Source organism: Rhamphochromis sp. 'chilingali', assembly GCF_963969265.1.
Source record: "Rhamphochromis sp. 'chilingali' genome assembly, chromosome: 19".
NCBI classification, from domain to species: Eukaryota; Metazoa; Chordata; class Actinopteri; order Cichliformes; family Cichlidae; genus Rhamphochromis; species Rhamphochromis sp. 'chilingali'.
This window is the reverse complement of record NC_137946.1, coordinates 17,208,493-17,227,281: the sequence shown is the minus strand read 5'-3', so window position 1 is coordinate 17,227,281 and position 18,789 is coordinate 17,208,493. Positions and strand designations below refer to the sequence as shown.

Sequence of the window (18,789 nt, the reverse complement as noted above, 5' to 3'; positions counted from 1 at the left end):
GCATGTGTGCATGGTAATGATGCTTTGGCGGCTGTTGCACGGTGCGCCGTGGTAATACACTCTCCCGATGCGTTAATATACTGCGAGAATGAGAGGCTGAGAGAAAGAGAGCGAATAATTATGTTTCCCCTTTTGTCTCGGCTCCCTCAATTAAGCCTGAAGAGAGGCAGACTGAGCACATGTCTACTTATCCACTTAAAGCTCAGCAACAATAGGACCCCCCAATTTCTCTGACTTTATCTCTCCCTCTCACGCCGTCTTTATTTCTTCCTCCTTCCCATTTTCTCACTTTTCCCTATCAAACTTCTTGTCATACCCCAGTATTTTTTTCCCCTCCCTCTCTGTCTGTACCAGACTCGACCTCCCCCCACCCCTCTTCATGTGTTTCGCCTCCAGCCTCGCCTCACCTCTCAGCTCTACAGGGGTTTAACAGAGAGCTCTCCCTCCTCTCCTTGTTACCCTAACCCTCTGCGGTGCCTTGCTGGGGGGCACCGGGAAGAGGAAAAATGAAGAGACTAAACATTTTAGACTGTACACTGCCAGAGGAAAGGCAGTGGTTTGATTTCCCCTGTGTTTTGTCACTCAGGATTGTGTTGTTTGTTTGACCCCTGTGCATTTGTGTGTGTGTTTTGCACCTTCCCGACATAGCCTGTATGTTATAGAATATATGGGTTTGCAAAAAGGATGTAAATTCAGTGAAAGGGTCATCAGTGTTTTTGTGTGTTAGTGATTTGCATTTACTCCACATGTTAATCAATCTATAAAGCACTCCAGCTGAGACAATGAAGTCCTGTTTTTATAGTAATTGTTAAAAATGAACCAGCAGAGGAGCCATGAGCCCAAAATGAATATTCAGCCTATTTTTTTAAGGTGGGTGGGGGGCAGCATGTGGGTCGGCCTCAGTGGGACAGAGGGTGTAGGAGAGATGAGATATAAAGGACTGCATGAGAGGCAGGAGAGCTGTATCAGGGTCAAGTTCAGCTTATGTAACTGCTTCCCACAGCTGGGGTTGGGATGCGCTGCACTAGCCTATCTCGGATGCGTTTGCACACATGGTGTTGTGGTGCAAAGTCAGAGTTGAAAATCCTCTTTGTAGTTTCCATCAGGTTTCTGATCAGATGCCTTCACTTCTCTTATTGTCCTGTTTACTTCTTGTTATCTAAAGTCTCATTTCTGTGTCATTTCCCAGAACTGTAACACGGTTGACTTATTGTTTTTGTGCCCCAGAGAATTAAAAAAAAAAAAGATTACTGTATATAGAACAACAACACTAATAGAAAAAAATAGCAGCTGCAGTCAAAGTTTAGTAAAATTAAGATTTTACTTAAACCTGCAACATAGACCTCGGGGGAACAATTGATGCTTTTGCATTCGAAAAACAGGTGACTCACCAGATGTGGTATCTCAAAACAGATGCTCCAAACAGTGCGCTAGTGGCCATATGCTTTGAAAGTACATTGTTGTACATGGCAACATGAGGGCTTTCTTCCATCATTTTCCTGCTCATTGGCTTATCCGGCTGCAGTCAAATGCGTTTGCAGCAGACTAACTACTGGGCAAATGTTCACAACAGCAAGCATGTTTGCTCTTGCATTCCTTCACACTATACATAGCACATTATGGAAATCTCGGTCTACTCTGCGCAGCTCAGGGCTGGTATTAGAGAAAATTAGGTCGTGTTGGCATGGATCATTTAATTGAGTCTTAAGCACAAAATCGTTCCCATAGCTTCTTTCATCTTCTGTCATTTTGCTGTTGGTGTGTATGTGTGTGCGCTTCTCTTTGTCTGCACCGAAATAGGGGGTGTTTCCCAAAATGTTTTGTGCACACGCCGGTACACGTCTGCGTGGATTTGGTGGGCAGTGAGTTTCAGGGTAGAGTTAGAAGAAATTGTGGTTGTTTGTGAGTCCCCCCTTCCCTTCCCCCCAAAAAAAACCTTCAGGCTCAGACAATACGTCTTTTCTTTGTTTCTGATGAGCTGTTTATATGTGTGCATTTGATTATTTCTTGTTTCTCTGTCTTTTTTTTAGTCAAACTGCATTATCTTAAAAACCATTGTGATTTATTCCCTTTTATCATCCACATTCATATTCTACAGACCGTCTTATATTTCATTCTTCACAGCTGCCTTTTCAGCTTTACTTGACCAGCTTTATGTGACATACTGGGCAGGTACTCCTTCCTTCTACTTGTCTTCTCACTTCTTCTCTGTGTGCGTTTGACACATCAGGTCACTTTGAAGTTGTGAGAGCACTGCTAAAGATCTCTCTCTCTCCTTGTTTCTGTCAGGGCAGACTGACACCACCGTATGAGGATGTGTGGAGGATTATGGGATCGCAACGCTCTGATGCGGGGAAGCTGGTGATGTGGCTGCTTAATCATCGGTAACTACAGTTTTCACACTTTAATGATGCACAAATCTCCAGAAATAATAGATTTTTAAGGACTGATAGACTAAACAAGCAAAAAAACAACTACTTTTTAAGGCAGATTTTTTCACCAGTGTCTTTGCAGCTCGAGCCCACACTGAGAACCTGATGGTGTGGGTTTGATGATGTGTGACTCTCTGAGGACAAACTGATCCGACAGCCTTTGACTCAGCACTTCCATGTGCTTGTGTAACAGAGAGATTGAGGTGAAGTGGGCTGCTGAGATAACTTCATGATGAAAATAACACAGCTCTAAAGTGATTTCTTTGATTGTTTTGATTCTCTGTGTTGGGAATATAGTTAGTGCATAATTTGAACACTGCTCAGGGAGAAAAGGCGCTGCAGTGCATTTGTGTTGGAGTTCAAAAGTGCACTGGCAGAACACTTAAATTAGTCAGAGTTGAGAGATTTATAACTTCAGCTATTTCATTTTTTTGAAGATTTTATAGGCACTTAGAAAAGCAAAGAAGGTTTTGATGCATTATGAACAGCAGGCTGGGATAAAATGGAAAAGCAGGAAACTTTTAACAAACCTTTTATATAATGTGCGTACACATCCAAGCATGCTGTGCAAATCAAATGAGACCACTGATACTTTTGAGCCATAAGTTTTAATGTGCCATCAAACCTCTCATGCAGCACACTGATCTACTTCATTACCAGCAATTTAGATCTTGCAGAGGGCTGGTTCAAACCTTTTTACTTTTAGAAGTATGGCACACAAGGAATATTTGTTTAAATGTTTTGACATTGCAATTAAAAGACAGATTTGTCAATTTAATATTGATTCAGAAACAAGTTGTATATCTAAACCACTACTTTTGCCAGTTGTGAGGTTATTTTTCTTCTTTTCTTTTATCAAAATCGACTGACCTTACATAGATAGATATTCTAGTACAGAATATCTGACCAGGGGTCTGGCACCTGCTTTGAGTATTTGACAGTTTTTGTAGTTGAAATGAACACATTTTAAGGCTACTAACAAAATCTCAAGGCCAGACGCCTCCTTTAACAGAAAGGACTGATTAAGTTTTTAAATCTTTTTTAATTTTCTTATTTAATTCAAACTCTTTCTTCTTTCTTTGATCTCCACAAAGCAAGTCATCCATGTACAACAGATGGCAGATATGCGTGTTGTCTAAAATCTGTGCTGCTACTTGTGAATTTGACAATGTTCACTCACCATTAGATAAGACACCAGCTCCCATTTATGCAATTTGTGTGTGCTAATGACTTTCTGTGATTCACAAACTTTGTGCATACAAGTAAAGATGCAAATATATTATCTTATACCGTATGATGTGGCAAACATTACGGAATAATTTTAAACTACTTTTGTACCTGGTTTCTGATCTTTTAAGAAGAAGTTGTCTAAATTATGTAATATGCAAACTTTATTACTTGATCCACAGTTGAATCATGGGAAACGTGGAGAGTCAAAATGGAGAGAGTAGTATCCATGGTGATGTGCCGAGACATCTCTCCCGTAAGCACACGACCCGCTCACTCCGTGTCTCCAACAAGCAGCAAATCAACCGCCGTTCGAGGCACTCTTCCTCAGTGAAGCAGAATCACAGAAACTCTGAAGCCTCAACCCGTTCCTCCAGCACCCCGAGCATCCCTCAGTCCTTGGTAGAGAACGGACTAGAGTTTTTCAATGCAGCAGATGAGTTTGACAAATTTGGCATCAACCCTCACTGGACCCAGCGTGTCGCTATGACAATGAGGCCGGAGTCCTATCAGCACGATGATGACCCCTTGGCCACGCCGACTCCCGAAACCTCAGAGGCAGACACCATTGCCCAGGATGGAGGAGAGGACTCAACGGGGGAAGGGGACACTATTGCAGAGGAAAGATTCCTGCAGCAAATGACTGAAGGACCCCGAGAGGGAGCAAGTAATAAAAAGAAGCGATCAAAGTCAGCAGACATGTGGAGAGAAGACAGCTTGGAGTTTTCTATGTCTGACCTCAGCCAGGAGCATCTGACCAGCACAGAGGAGATGGTCGATGGAGGAGAAGAGGAGGAGGGGCAGTTTAGATGCCCTAGAGGCAGCAAAGGCAGCACAGGTGAGAATGTACACAGAAGCAAAAGCATCATATTTACCGGTAGATTGTATAGACCTGCAGAAAGCATGTGTAGTTTTCTCATTCAGAAATGTAGACATCATTAGTGACAGGATATGTGGGGCCTATGCTTTTATTTGATGACTTGAAGTCTTCACCGACATATTTTCTGATACAATAGAATTAAAATATATTTCAAGATTTCTATTTGTATTATTTAAAAAACAACAACAAATAAAAGCAAAAGACAAGACAATGTAGCTGTCCAAAAATAACGACAGCTACACTGGTGATGGCTAATAAGTGGGGGGAAAAAAAAGTTCAGGGGAACATGTTCAAAGCTGTTGATTTGATTCAGTGAACAGGTGATGAGGGGGAGGGTAGTGGGAAAATTGCAGGCACTCACTGAGTAGGGAGAAAATGATCTGAGAAAATCTGCTGATTGAAGGTTAGCTGCCATCTATCAGTTGCAGCAGTTCAACTGATCACAGGGTTGTTAGCTTAACTGGTTTTGTGCAGGAGCTGCAAGGGTTCAGTGTGACAGCAGGCGGTACCTGGTAACTCAACCGCTGAAGGTCTGAGCACTGCCATAGGTGGTCGTCTCATTCAGAATAATGTATGGGTTTGCCTCACACACACACAGATTCATAATCACTCAAGAAAAATCACAGACTTTCACTGAAGGACACAGGCACATATGGAGAAGGTCAAATGTTTCAGAGGTAACTGAAAGTACCTGACAGTAATCAGAACTCACCTTGCCCACAAATACACACTGTGCTCTGCAATAACCACCTGTGTGTGTGTTCCAGGCTCAACTGAGAGGGCATCGTCTCTGGACCATCTGTGCAGCCAGCAGAGTCCGGGCTTCAGGGGGCAAAGGAGCCATTACATAAAAAACTGCAGAGAAGCCGAGTGCGACGGAGACGGGGAAGTGGAGGAGGGTTTGATGTCTCCAGCAGAGGATGATGGTGGGGGGTATGGAGCTTTCACGCTCCCCTGCCGACGCTCACACTGCCTTTCTGAAGGCTTGACTGGGCTCGGTATTCCGGCTACACCTTGCCCTACCTTCCAGGGACGACGCGCACAGACTACTCAGGTATTTCATGAATATATATACCGATAAGTATTGAAAGCAGATGGAACAGGACTAAGGGTAAAAGTCTTCTTGCTCTATTTTTTTCCAGTATTGGAAAAAATACAGACTTCTAAACTTAGAATAATTGAGGACTTTGTTTACCAGTGCTGTCCAGGAAGTTCAGGGGCATCACAGACATGACACCAGTTCATCAAGTAATTAACATGTTGTTGACAACCAACGGAATTTCCTGTCTGTGCTCTGGACTGGTGTATATGCATGTTATATCTTTGCAAATCCAAGCATCCAAACATGTTTGTATATTTGTGCAGTTGGGAAGAGGATTACACAGAAAGATAGTCAGATAGAAAGTCACCGTGGGACTTCTGCTCACATACTGAGCTTTGAACGACAAAGACATTTTGAACTTTGAACTTTATCTAGAGGATTTTCTTTGTCATCTTACTAAAACAGATAAAATCAAAGGGTAAGAGGAGGAAAGTAAAGTTTATGTAACGTTCATGCAGGTAAACATAAAAGCTAAATTAGTAGAATAAATAATAATATCCATGCCTCCCTAGTTGCCGTGCGTCACTGATAAAAACAAAGTTGCTAAACAAAAAGTACCAAAATACTGAACCAAGCTTTTCTTTCAATGCATTCCCAGAACCCCCAAGCACCCTTGGATAGAGATCGCCATAAGTGCTTATTATATATTCATCTAGTCAGGCTGAGGGGGTTGTTAGATATAAATAGACTGACAGCACAGCGAAACAAAAAGAAAGAACAGAGGGAGACTCAGTTTGGTGAAAGCACAGAAAATTTCATACTCAAAGTGGAAAGCCTTTTTTTAAAATCAGAAATTCATACAAAAATGAGCACAAAAGGATATTAAAGTGCACTTATGCAACTGCCAACTCATGTATACAAACAAAAGTAAACCCAGAAACCGCTTGTGCAGCCTACGCTGTCAGTTCTGTGTGAGAGAATTAACGTCTTGTGTTATGCAGATTGAAGCTGTTACTTCTCTGTCTGATTTTGTGCAAATAAACCAGTTTCCGTCCATTAATAATGCTTAATCTGTTTCTACCCTGTTTTTCTGGATGACAGGACATCTCTGGTGTTTTAGGCGAGGGGAGCGAGTATGGCGACAGTGGGATTGATGGCGTTGCCCCTGAGATAGATGGAGAAGGAGAACTGCTCTCCCGGCGGTGTAAGGCCATGTCTGCCTCTTTTTCAGTGTACTCAGCTACAGAGAGCAGTTTTTTTAATGGCAGCGACAGTGGGAGCAGCAGCGCTGGAGGAGTTGACGGAAGAGGAGGCGAAGGAGGCAAGGGGGGAGTTTATGAAAATTTCCGGAAGGAGCTAGACAATCAAGCCTGGGTTAGTTACACTTTTCCTATGTTATTAAAATATAGGTAAATTCCGTGTATTTCTAATTCCTTAATCTTTTCTCGTCAGACAAATCGGGGCCGAGACTGCACAGAGGAGGCAGGCTCTGCTGTAAGTGATGAGCAGAGTAGCGGCACACTCAGTAGTATGTATCCGCCTGACACTCTGATTAGCTGTGCACACGGCACAGTCAGGAAAGCAGGGACTCTGGCTGTGAAGAACTTCCTGGTTCATAAGAAAAACAAGAAGGTGGAACCTGCAGCGAGACGCAAGTGGAAACAATACTGGGTTTCTCTGAAAGGTGTTGCACAGATTTTCAGCACTATTATGTTTAATGTTTGTGTTGGATTTTACCTGCGTGTGACTGATAGATAGGCAGAAACTGTAAGGCAGCAGGTGTCCATCCAGCTTCAGTCTGAGTACTTTATGAATGCTTAACTAAGCACAATTGTTAGTACATAAAAATGCTTCTGCACCTTTACTCTTTTGGCTGCTGCCTTTAGGGGTCACCACACTGGATCATCTGCCTCCATCTTACTCTATTTCTAGCATCCTCCTCTGTCACGCAAACCAAGCATGTCCCTCTTCACTACATCCATGAACTTACTATGTGGTCTTCCTCTTTCCTTCCTGCCTGGCAGCTCCTTATTCAACATCACTTTTCCAAAATATCCTCTGCACATGGCCAAATCATCTCAGCCTTGCCTCTGGAACTTTATGTCCAAATCCAACCTGAGCTGTCCTGCTGATCTACTGATTTCTAATCTTTCTATTCTCTCTCCTTCCAGCAATAAAATCTTAGCATCTTCAGCTCTGTCTCCTGTGTTTGTGTCTGCTCCACCGTCTCCAAGCCTTACATTATAGCAGACCTCACTACTTTCCTGTAAACCTTCACTCTCAGTCTTGCTGCTATCCTTATCTCACACATTACCCTTGACATTTGTCTCCACCCACTCCACCCTATGTGCATTCCTTTCTTTAACACCTCTCTTGTGCCACATGTTTGAGTTGGCACAGATTTTAAGTTGAATGAACTTGCTGCCGCAATCCGACCGACACTAGCAGCTTCCTGGCTTGTGGCCTCTGTGGCTTGGTTTCAAATGCTTCTGCAACTAAGAAAATAATCTTAATCTCATTCAGATAACCAACCCAAAGCTGTTTAATCTTCCATACACTCTCTCTGCTGTTAAACTACATTCATATAAGCTTTAACACATTCCCTGCCCTTGGTTTTCACCTCTGCTGTCCTCTCTCACGCTCTTCAATGCAGCCTTGCATTTTCCTCCCCTCAGCTTCATCACAATTTAATTTTACGGCGAAATCCATGCCTAATCCGATCCTGTCCTGTTGAAATGCATAAGATAGAGCATCTCTTCTATGCATCATGCTAAAAATAAATCAGTCTTATCTTCATAATGTAATGTTATAGGTTTAGTTGTACTGATAGCAAAATAGGTTCATGTATTAAACTATTACGTTTTATAATCGTTGTTTAAATAAAGTTCAGGGAAAGGAAGGATGTTTAAATTGATTTAAGGGTACTTATTATAACCTCTGTAAAAAAACAAAACAAAACAAAAAAAACATATTTTTGTCTTTTTTTTTTAACTCCTTTCTTTTTGTGCGTTCTTCAAGGCTGCACCCTCTTCCTGTATGAATACGATGGCCGTTCAGGTATCGACCACAACAGCGTTCACAAACACGCGCTGTGGGTGGAGAACAGCATTGTCCAAGCTGTACCTGAGCATCCCAAGAAAGACTTTGTCTTCTGTCTCAGCAACTCAGTGGGAGATGCTTTCCTCTTCCAGGTGAGAGAAGCACTGGAATTTAAAACATCGGCTACTCTTAAAGCTGAGTTGGCATGACAATATTTTATGCAAGTTAAAGTTAAATCAGGTTGGCATTCATGCATACAGGTCAAGTGTTTTTATATCCTGTCTTTGTTATTTGGTGCTACTGTACATACCAGCATCAAACATAAAGAGAAACAGGAAACTGGAAGCTATTTTCCTCTAGGGGATTTGCATGTGGCACACCAATACATGTTCATCATGTGCTGGAGATAGGCAGCCCTGTGTCCTTGTGTTTATGTTTGACATGTTTAAAGGCCACGCTGTCACACCGTGACAGTGATCCACCAGACTGACCATTGTGTAATATTAAAATCTGTCTATTTATATTCATGACAGCTCTCCTCACTGAATGGGAAGAAAGTAATAAAATGATGATGAGATTATAATGACCATTTCCTCCCAGAGGCCGATATTGGAAGTCATGATTAAATTCTTTCAGCTGTCAGTTTCTTTATTTTATCTGCTCACTATCGTTACTCACTTTGTCATGGTCCCTTCCTTCTGTTCAGACATCAGGCCAAACAGAACTGGAAAACTGGATCACGGCGATCCACTCGGCGTGTGCTACTGCTCTTGCTCGGCAGCACCACAGGGAGGACACCGTGCGATTGCTGCGAACTGAAATCCGCAAGCTGGAGCAGAAGATTGATATGGATGAGAAAATGAAGAAAATGGGAGACATGCAGTTGTCCACTGTCACTGATGGCAAGAAGAGAAAGACCATACTTGAGCAGGTATGGGGTCAATCGGGTGGTCGTTTGGGGCTAAAAGTGGAGCTAAGTGTCAAGGAGTCTGACATACTGAAAGCGGTCAAACAGATTAAAGCTGTACATGAGGTGGTGGAGCATTACAGAAACAACACCTATGAGACAAATGCCCTTTAATTTTGTCATATTATTGCAAATTAATAACACTTTATGCCCATAAAATGCGACTGTAGGGAGGTTTGTTATCTCATGGCTAAAAACCGTCCTCACCTCTTTATCTTCCAGTTAATTTGAATGAAAACACCTGAAGGCAGTTTATAGATGTGACTTAAACTGCACCGACACTCTCCGGCACTGAAATCATGGCACTAAATCATCTTTACAGCATGCCGTCATCCAGGCAAAAATGCTCTAAAGCAGCCTTTCCAACCAAAAATGGTTTCACTTATTCCAGCTGGCGCTCATTTAGAAACACATGCGAGTCCACTTGCACGCAGTGCATACAGACACATAGCACACAGGTAAACCTGACTAATCTTTTTAGATTCAAGAGGTCTTTTAAGAACATTGCAACTTTTTCAAATCTTTTCCAGAACCCGTTTTTGTTCAGTTTCAAAAGAACATTGATTTAGGCTTATTCCATGCAGGATGTCTGGAGTTGCTGGTGATGGTAGCCAGTACTGACTGGAAAATCTTACAAAAAGAAAAAAAGCCTAGAAGTGTGGTCATTAACAATAAGCCTCCTTGTCCTCCTTGCAAGTCTTTGCATCTGTCTTTATACTGGTGTTGTTGCATAATGCTCTTTCTATTTCTTGTTATATGTAACATAAAAGGAACTAGAAAGCACTTAATCCTCATCAAGTAAAAGAGCTGCAATTTAAAAGGAAGCACTTTGATTGCCTGCTGTAAAGACATAGTAACTGAAACTGTGGCATCAAAGAAGAAAACAAGCCTCAAGCAGGGTTTATGTCATTGACTGACTTCTTTCAGTTGAGTCACGGAGCTGCCAATAAGGATATAGTTGTGGGAAAAAAAGAAAATGGGGATTAACCACAGAGATAAAGAAAAATAAAAGATCAAAAAGTGGAAAGTGTGGAAATATAATGACATATAAAACATATAAGAATTGTTGCAATTATTTGAATGATAATTATATTTATTTATTTTATCTGTACATATTTATGTAAACTTTATAAATAAATCTGAGGAGAGGTGAGGGGAACAAACAAATGTGAAAAAACATTAAAACTTCTACTTCCGTAATTCTTTATATTTTTTAATTGTGTTAATATTTTCACACTTCCACATAGGTGACCACGGGAACTAATGCAGCGTTAAGTCTAGTTTTGTGTTTCACTGTGAGTGTGTGTCCCCGTGTTTCACCTCCCACGGCCCACCCTGTGATACATTGCACGTAGAACAGCAGGTCACCAACTGGTGGGGGCTGTGTTGGTGAGTAATACCTCTCCACAGGGGCTGCAGTACTCCCACATCTCACTTCTCCTGAAACAGCCGAATAACCACCTAACACAGCGTCGGTTCTTTATCTTTTTATTTTTTGTTGTTGTTCTCATTAGAGATAAAACTGAATAAATCTGGATCTCATCAGCAAAGTTTGTTTATATTGCATAATCACACACGCATGACTTTTTACTCTGTAATCTCTGCTGCTTATAGATCTTCTTGTGGGAGCAGAACTTGGAGAGATTTCACATAGATCTCTTCCGCTGCCGCTGCTACCTGGCGAGTCTGCAGGGCGGTGAACCTCCCAATCCCAAACGCCTCCTGGGCTTCGCGTCACGTCCCACAAAAGTTGCCATGGGACGACTGGGGATCTTCTCTGTTTCCTCCTTCCATGCACTGGTATGATTAGACATGTTTAGTGCTGGTATCTGACTATTCACTCCAGGTGTTTTTCAGGTTGCAATTTTTTAGTAAACTTGATCGGAGCTCATGAATCCAAACCTGAAAAGTCAGACTCACGTGTCTCTACATGTTCCGTGTAGAGATTGCATGAGAGGTTTCCAACTGTCGACCCTCAATAACAGCCCAGCTTGAAGAGTGGGTGTGTTTATCTGCCTGTGAGTGCCTTGTCACATACGCCTACTGAAAGCAAGAATTTCTGCTTGCCTCACAAATGTTCAAAGAAATAGATACTGCCATATACCCCAAGGTTATGAAACAAATGAACAAACCAGGTATGCTGGTTTGATTCTCAGGCCCAAAGTTAGCATGAGCGCTGTAAAGTGGAGTGAGTTTTTATCTGTAACACGCAATTAGCCACAACATTAAAACTGGTGAACAAGTGAATTATAGCAATAATTTTCTCATTATAAAGATTTTGTTTAAGTGATGGAATTTAAGTAGATATAAGTAAGTGCCAGCTCTCAAAGTTGATGTGTTGGTAGCATCAAAAATGTGAAATGAACACCTGCATTATTTCTGCTTTCTGTCATAGTGATGCATGCAAGTTTTTTATTCTAAGTGTGCAAAAACAGCTGTGACTCTTAAGCCTAACACTCAAGGCTAAGGTTACATAGATGGTTTACTTTAACAAGGTTCAGAGATTCAGACTTGGGTAGCAAACACACACCACATATTAAAATGTATCACATACACGCTATCCTAAAAGCTTGAGAGAAAAGTGAAAGCAAAACATTCTACCTATAAATCCTCTCTGAAACCCAAGTTATTATCTCAGTGCTGCAGAATGTACAGAATGAAACCCAACCTGATCTCTATGCGATTGTGTGTCATTGAGCTGTAAGCTCTGCGTAGTATCATCCAAAGAAGAAAGAGCAAAAACGAAGAGCAAAACATGGAAAACATTTCTCTACAGAGCAGTTTTATACGAGCAAGGTAACGGATATGCCAAACATACACTAGCACGCACACACAACATCAAGCACTGACAGTGTTTTTTGTGATTGGTCGATCAATACAAACTCTTTTAGCAAGCTAGCATCCCTGAGGCACTTTCCCACAAACAGGCTTAACACTCTCTGGCCCTTGCTCCCCCTCCTTTTACTGCCTACACCCTCACTTCCTTTGTTTGTGTCTCGCTCCCTCAGTGTCTTCTTCTCCTTATCTGCCATATTTTATACCGTCCTTTTTTATGTCTCTCCTGTCCCTTTCATATTCTTTTTACTCTATTTATTACCACATCCCTTCTGACTAATTTGAAATGTCATTATTGCATCGCTTAAATATGATAAATGTGGCATATTTATAAGGAGAATCACATTTATAAATACATGTAACGCAAAACTACTGAAATGAAATGAAATGCAATTAAAATAATTGTTCATGGCTACTAATTAATGAATTGCAAAAATATTCAAATGAACTCATTTGTCTTGCCTAAAGGGAAATATAATTGTTCTCTCTCTCAGCTCTGGTATTCAAAGTTTTTGGTCACAAAAGCAATATTTCTGTTTTTTCCTTCATTTACTTTCTACAGTAGATTTGGGCTGTAATAACAGTATAAAGGCCTCTCATGTGGGGAATGAGAAGATGAGTCTAAAAAGTGGTTTAAGATGTTATGTTTGAAGTGTACGTGTCTGATGTCTGACCAGCTCTATACTAGTGTAATGCATAGTTGCTCATACTATTTGAGCTCTGATTGAACCCAGAGAAGTCAAAAAACGGGAACGAAAAGTTTCCCTGTGCCAAGTTGTAGGTGACTGAAGGGGATTAGAGGTTGAAAGTATTCAGTAGCTGCTGCAAATGATTGCTTTTGTGTGTCAAACTGTTTTCATTCGGGTGTTAAAGGTGTCTGTTTCATTTCTGTTGTGTTTTCTGTAACTGTCACTGTCACAGGTGTCTGCCCGTACAGAGAGCAGCATGAGAAGGCGGAACCAACCTTTCCCTCGCACCTTCAGTAAACGTCGAAGCCGTTTCTCCTCACTCTGGGGTCTGGACACCGCATCTAGGAGAAAGAGCAAAGGACACCCTTCAATTGACCAGGTACGTTTGACTTTGAGTGACTTTGCAGTGCTTGATGTTTAATTGAAATCTGTAAAATTAGATTTTGGTGAATAAATACTACTGCAGCTAAATATTGTGTGTTCGTAAGTTTATGCTTGAAACTGCTTCTTGGTGTCAAAGTAATAACTATACTTATGTGTGTTTTAATTTTGCGGTGCTTTGTGTTATTGCAGGTGTTTGCTGATGGGGCGGAGCCAGTGAGAAAGTCTTTGCAGAAGGTTGACAACCACATTGCACCATTTACAGTAATAACCTCCCTTAGGCTAAACATGAAGCTCCTCCTCCCTTTATTAGTTTGGTATTCACCACAAATCAGCAGAGTTCGTGTGGCTGTGGACTCATTTCTTCTCATTGTTTGCTTTTTGCATACACCAAGAGGAAAAATCACTGGAGCATCAGATGAATCTTTGTTCTTGTATAATGGGTAATGGGCTTCTTAAGACCCCGAGGCCAGCTACATCACTAGATTTTCCACCTCCTTTCACTTAACTAAGATCCTTTTGGGGCTCTGGCTCTTTGCAGGGTGGGTTATCTAAGGGAAAGCACAAAATCCCTGCACCCTTCTGCACCATTGAGCATTTTTTTTAGGTCGTTTTTAAAGCCCTTGCTTTAATATTTTCAGACGTTTGCTTCTCTCCTCGATGAAGAGTGATTGGAGACATTTGCAGACTCATAAAGCTTTAAAAGCGGCAGAATATCTGTGTCTCTCTCAGCGTCATTGGACAATGCTCAGGTTTATTTGTGTTGAATAAACAACCCTTGTCATCTTCTGCAGCAGTTTTTTAATATTCTGAGCAGTGTGGACAGAGTCCCTTTATTTAATTTGCTTCAGGCAATTCCATCTTTATCAGTATCAAAAAGGCTATCAACTGGAGGGATTTTCTGTCTGCTAATCCCACAGAGACAAATTTAATCTGATATGTTCACATCATTAGTGTTCTGACGTTTCAACAAATATGCAGACATTTGTTACCATAGGACTCGCTGGTTTCACACCATCTGTGTTCTCTTGTAACTGCTGTACTGACCACACTTGCACACAATTGCAAATAATTAGCTATATATCATAAGAAAGAAAAACATGTTTCCTAAGACAACCATATCAATGTAGTTTTCCAGTATGCGACAAATCTATATGAATTTTAAGGAAAAATGTCCAGTTGCACATAGGTTGTATAGGACAAGCCTGCTGGATCCATATTTTATGAGCACTGGTAAAAAGCACCAGAGATGAGGAGAAGAGAAAAGATAGGCTTTAGTCTGAACCAAGCAGACAGAAGCTAAGTCTGCAGCAATAACCTGCTCTGGCAGTGCAGGCCCCCAGTGGCACAAAGAGAGATCAATTTTTTTTTTCCACCCACGCCAGGCTTCAGCTGGCAGTGTATGGGATGACTGTAAAGAAAAGCATAAGATGTAACGTGCTGTAGTTGGCAGTAAACTAGAGCTGGAAATGCTTTATCAGTGGCAAAGATTTTCCTCATTGAGCATTTCCAGCAAGAATAGCTCCAAATGTTCACATCTGATTGACTTTCCCAGCTTTAATTTGCTGTTTGTTCTGGGGAATCCCTTTGTTAGCATAAGCTGGAAAGGAGAGTTTAGCAGGGATCTGAGAACCCCGCCGCCCCACACACACCATCACCACCCTCCAGCAGAGGCATCCTAGATAGGCCAGGAGGGGAGCCAGATGGTGCTGAGCAGGACTGGGAGTTCAGGGAGTTGGGGGAGGTACTACTTACAGGCCCCCCAGTCTGTTGTCTGTCTGAGATAACGTGTGCGCGTCTGTATTTTGTTTGCGCATGTGGCCTGTTTGTGTTTGTGAATATAAAAATGTGCTGTTGCATGTAGTTTACTGTGGCTGTTTCCCTCTTTGTTTCACTTTATCTCTACCACGCAGATTCACACACAGACACACACGCGTACAGATACAGCCAAGTCGAAGTTCATTTCGACAGGGACCACCGGGCCTGATTGTTAACTGCCGGCAGATTGTATGGCGTGAATGAAAGATGGGGAGGAGAGAGCTGATGGAATGATGTACAGATAGGGGGAAAGGGCACCAGAAGGAGAGGCAGTGATTAATTGGAGGCTGGCGTGATAGAAGAATGAAAGAATAAATGTGGATGCTGTTACTCGATAGGTGGAGATATATTACAGATGGGGGGAATAGAAGCCAGCAAGGCGGCTGACAAGGCTGCCAGATTGTTGTAGGTCAGACTGATGGGCCGAAAGGTTACAGATTATGCTTTAAAAACAGTAACACACCCATAAAAATGCAAGTGTAAGCTATATAACATGTGCTACATGCAATGCAAAAAGCTTGTACTGCAGTACAAGTGTCATTACTGAATTACTGTTTGTGAGTTTCACGATTGCATTAAATCTGCCTTGTCTGTTTATGCTTTCTGCCACTGCAGCTGCTCAAAGATGCATAAACTTAAACTTGCTGAGTGTCTGTGCTTGTTTTTATTTTCAGAAGGAGAGAGAAGCTTCTGTGAAAAGTCTTCCTCAGCAAAATGTAGACAGTGATATTTGGGTTCCTGAGTACCTGAAACCCTCCTGGGTGTGTTTGCCGAACAACCAGCCCATCCTGGCCGTCATACAGCCCGGAGAGACAACACTGGAAGTCTTGAACACTGTCTGCAAGGTGGGCCATTAAAAACAGCATTGATAATATTGCATTACCAGAGACTGCACATAAGAGAAATGCATTTTACACAGTGCACTGCATATAATCACCAATGTAACACTGATGTACTTTAGATTGACAGTTTGCAAAGTGACAGACTGCACAATGTTTCCTCTTTTTATTGCATACACAGTAGCACTTTATAATACTGCAAATTTTAGTATTGATCCAAAGTAAATACAGGGCCAATATTGCCAATACCAATACAGTCACCGATACTTTAAACCTGTAAAGGCAGCTGAGAGAATTATGTCATGATTCATGTGATAAATCATCATTAATTAGCAAATTCTCAATGGATTTTATGATCACTAAATCATTTGTGATTTGGAGGCTTTGGAAGTGTGGCTGTCTGTCACCCACCTCCAATATGCAGCTTTATTACCTGCTAGCTTGCAGACGCAGAATGACACACACAGCATTCAAGCGGCTAGGAATGCAATTAATTCTTCTCAACAGCTTTTTCAAAACACAGGCAATCCCCAAGGTATTAAGAAATTAGACACAGCCCTGTAGAGAGGTCAGAATACCATTAAGTTATATGAGGAAAATGAAGATCTGCCATATTACTGTCAGCTGTCATTGTTGACAGCACATTGATGCACATTATCAGCGGTTCATATACGGTCTTCTTCAATGTACATATCGTTAGCTTCATAGCATAAGTGCCTAAGTCATTGACTTAGTCAAATGACTTAGGCAATTATGCTATGAAGCTAACGATATATGAATTTGAATGTAACCGAGTTCTTTCAGTTCTACTTCTATGACAGTTCTCACAGAGTCACAGATCTTTTAATAATGCTCTTACCTTTCAGGATACACTGTATATTGCTGTCATTCACAGTCCATCACTTGTTTTAACTTCATTACCTTTTCTCCTTAATTGGCTTCAGCAAGAGACACATAATAGGCGTAATATTGCCTAATGACGCATATGTGCATGCAAGTCACAAACGTAACAGAGTGAAGCAGAGCATCCATCATCATCATCGTCCATGATTTTGGACCAGCATGTTAGACAGCATTCCCCAGCACTATTATTAAAACTCAATATAGGGAATGTCTTTTTGAATAGAGTTCCAGTCATTTGTTGAACTGATGTCAAAGTGGACTGAAATTTGAAGTATCTGTGGTAGGCGGTGGCATAACATTTTAATGACACACTTTATCTTGGTTTCTCTTTACCTTTCTCCTTATTGCCAGTCACCAGATACTTTAAAGCTTAAACATGTACTCGCATGTACAAGTAATATGTTCTTGTTGCCCCCAGACCCATAAGATCGATCCCTCTGGCCACTACCTGCGTTTGAAGGTGCTGGTTGACAACCAAATACTTTATTATGTTCCCACATTTGAAGAGGACATCTCCGATCTGGTGAGGAAATACACACTAAGCCACATTAGATATATATTTTTAAGTAATAACCAGGTGAATATCCTAGGTTTAAATATCCATATAAGTTAATCAAAGACATGCAGCACACATTATTATGCTGTTTGTGTGATTCTAAGTTTATTGCAGTATGTTATTTGGATTTGCCATCTTCTTATTCATATTTTTATTGTCAGATATGGATGAATGCTTGTGCATTTTTCATGAGTTGGTTGCCGTTTTGATTTGCCGTGCATACAAAATCACCAGGATGGAAAAGAAGCACTATTGCATAAACTATAAATTATGCAAAGTAGCATTTCAAGTCTATTGTGTGCACTACGAAGTCGCCGTTTGTGTTTGTGTGCGTCTATTTATCATAAGAACAGTCACACTCACTGAAAGTCCCCACCACCACCGCATTATTCATCTGCTGTAAACCCCAAAACAAATCCTCTTTTTGATTGCGCCTTGTAGGTGATACACTGAAATCTTTCTCAAAGCACAATCATTTTTATAACTCGCTCTTTTCCTCAAGAGCTCTTTTATCTTCCTGCTTTGATCAGTGACTCATTTCACCCGCTTTCATCCTTAGTCTATGATATTACGTTATTATTTCTCCTCAGTGAAGGCTACTACACACTGCGGACTTCTGTTCCTGTCTGTTGCTGCATACACACAGCTGTGTCCATGTTCTAGGCTTTTGTGAGCTCAGGGTCTTGTCTGAGCACCCACTCACTTCATAGCCCTGACCTGGATTTTGACCCCACAACCTTCAGATACAATTGCTTGGCTAAGGAGCCAGAATAATACATGAACCTGTTCATTTCTTATTAATAACAACAGCATGACCTTGACCTTATCTGTCCAACAACACTGCTACCCATCCATTTTCCCCCTATATATAGATATATCTATCTCTATTTGTTTGTTTCTCTTTAATTACAATTATTTATTTATATATGTGCTGTTGTGTGTTTACAGCTCTACAAAGAGATTGAGATTTATCCCAAAAGTACCAAAGTCGTCCAGTTTGACAAAGCCGAGTTCTGCAACAACGGATATGGTATGCTTATTTCTGACAATAGCAGTCAGTTCTTGACACACCCATAAATTCTGTTTCAAATTGATTTTCTAATGGACTTCATCTAGTCATGCTTTGTTAATGAATAAAAGGGAATTACCCAAATGAAGGGCACACATGATATGGAGTGGAT

The 18,789-nt window shown here is 41.2% G+C and overlaps 1 protein-coding gene across 1 annotated transcript in view; it reads left to right on the top strand.

The window, feature by feature from the left end:
- The window catches only part of LOC308386658 (rho guanine nucleotide exchange factor TIAM1-like), a 50,877-nt gene that overhangs the window by 11,788 nt on the left and 20,300 nt on the right, over window positions 1-18,789 (top strand). Inside the window, exons 2-14 of the mRNA XM_080866358.1 lie at window positions 2,290-2,384; window positions 3,842-4,497; window positions 5,307-5,593; window positions 6,683-6,955; window positions 7,034-7,265; window positions 8,600-8,772; window positions 9,327-9,551; window positions 11,202-11,387; window positions 13,344-13,490; window positions 13,685-13,756; window positions 15,985-16,155; window positions 17,471-17,575; window positions 18,557-18,638. Of these exons, the coding sequence (XP_080722484.1) occupies window positions 3,849-4,497; window positions 5,307-5,593; window positions 6,683-6,955; window positions 7,034-7,265; window positions 8,600-8,772; window positions 9,327-9,551; window positions 11,202-11,387; window positions 13,344-13,490; window positions 13,685-13,756; window positions 15,985-16,155; window positions 17,471-17,575; window positions 18,557-18,638 (2,602 nt within the window). The 5' untranslated portion in view covers window positions 2,290-2,384; window positions 3,842-3,848. The remainder of the gene's footprint in view (window positions 1-2,289; window positions 2,385-3,841; window positions 4,498-5,306; window positions 5,594-6,682; window positions 6,956-7,033; window positions 7,266-8,599; window positions 8,773-9,326; window positions 9,552-11,201; window positions 11,388-13,343; window positions 13,491-13,684; window positions 13,757-15,984; window positions 16,156-17,470; window positions 17,576-18,556; window positions 18,639-18,789) is intronic.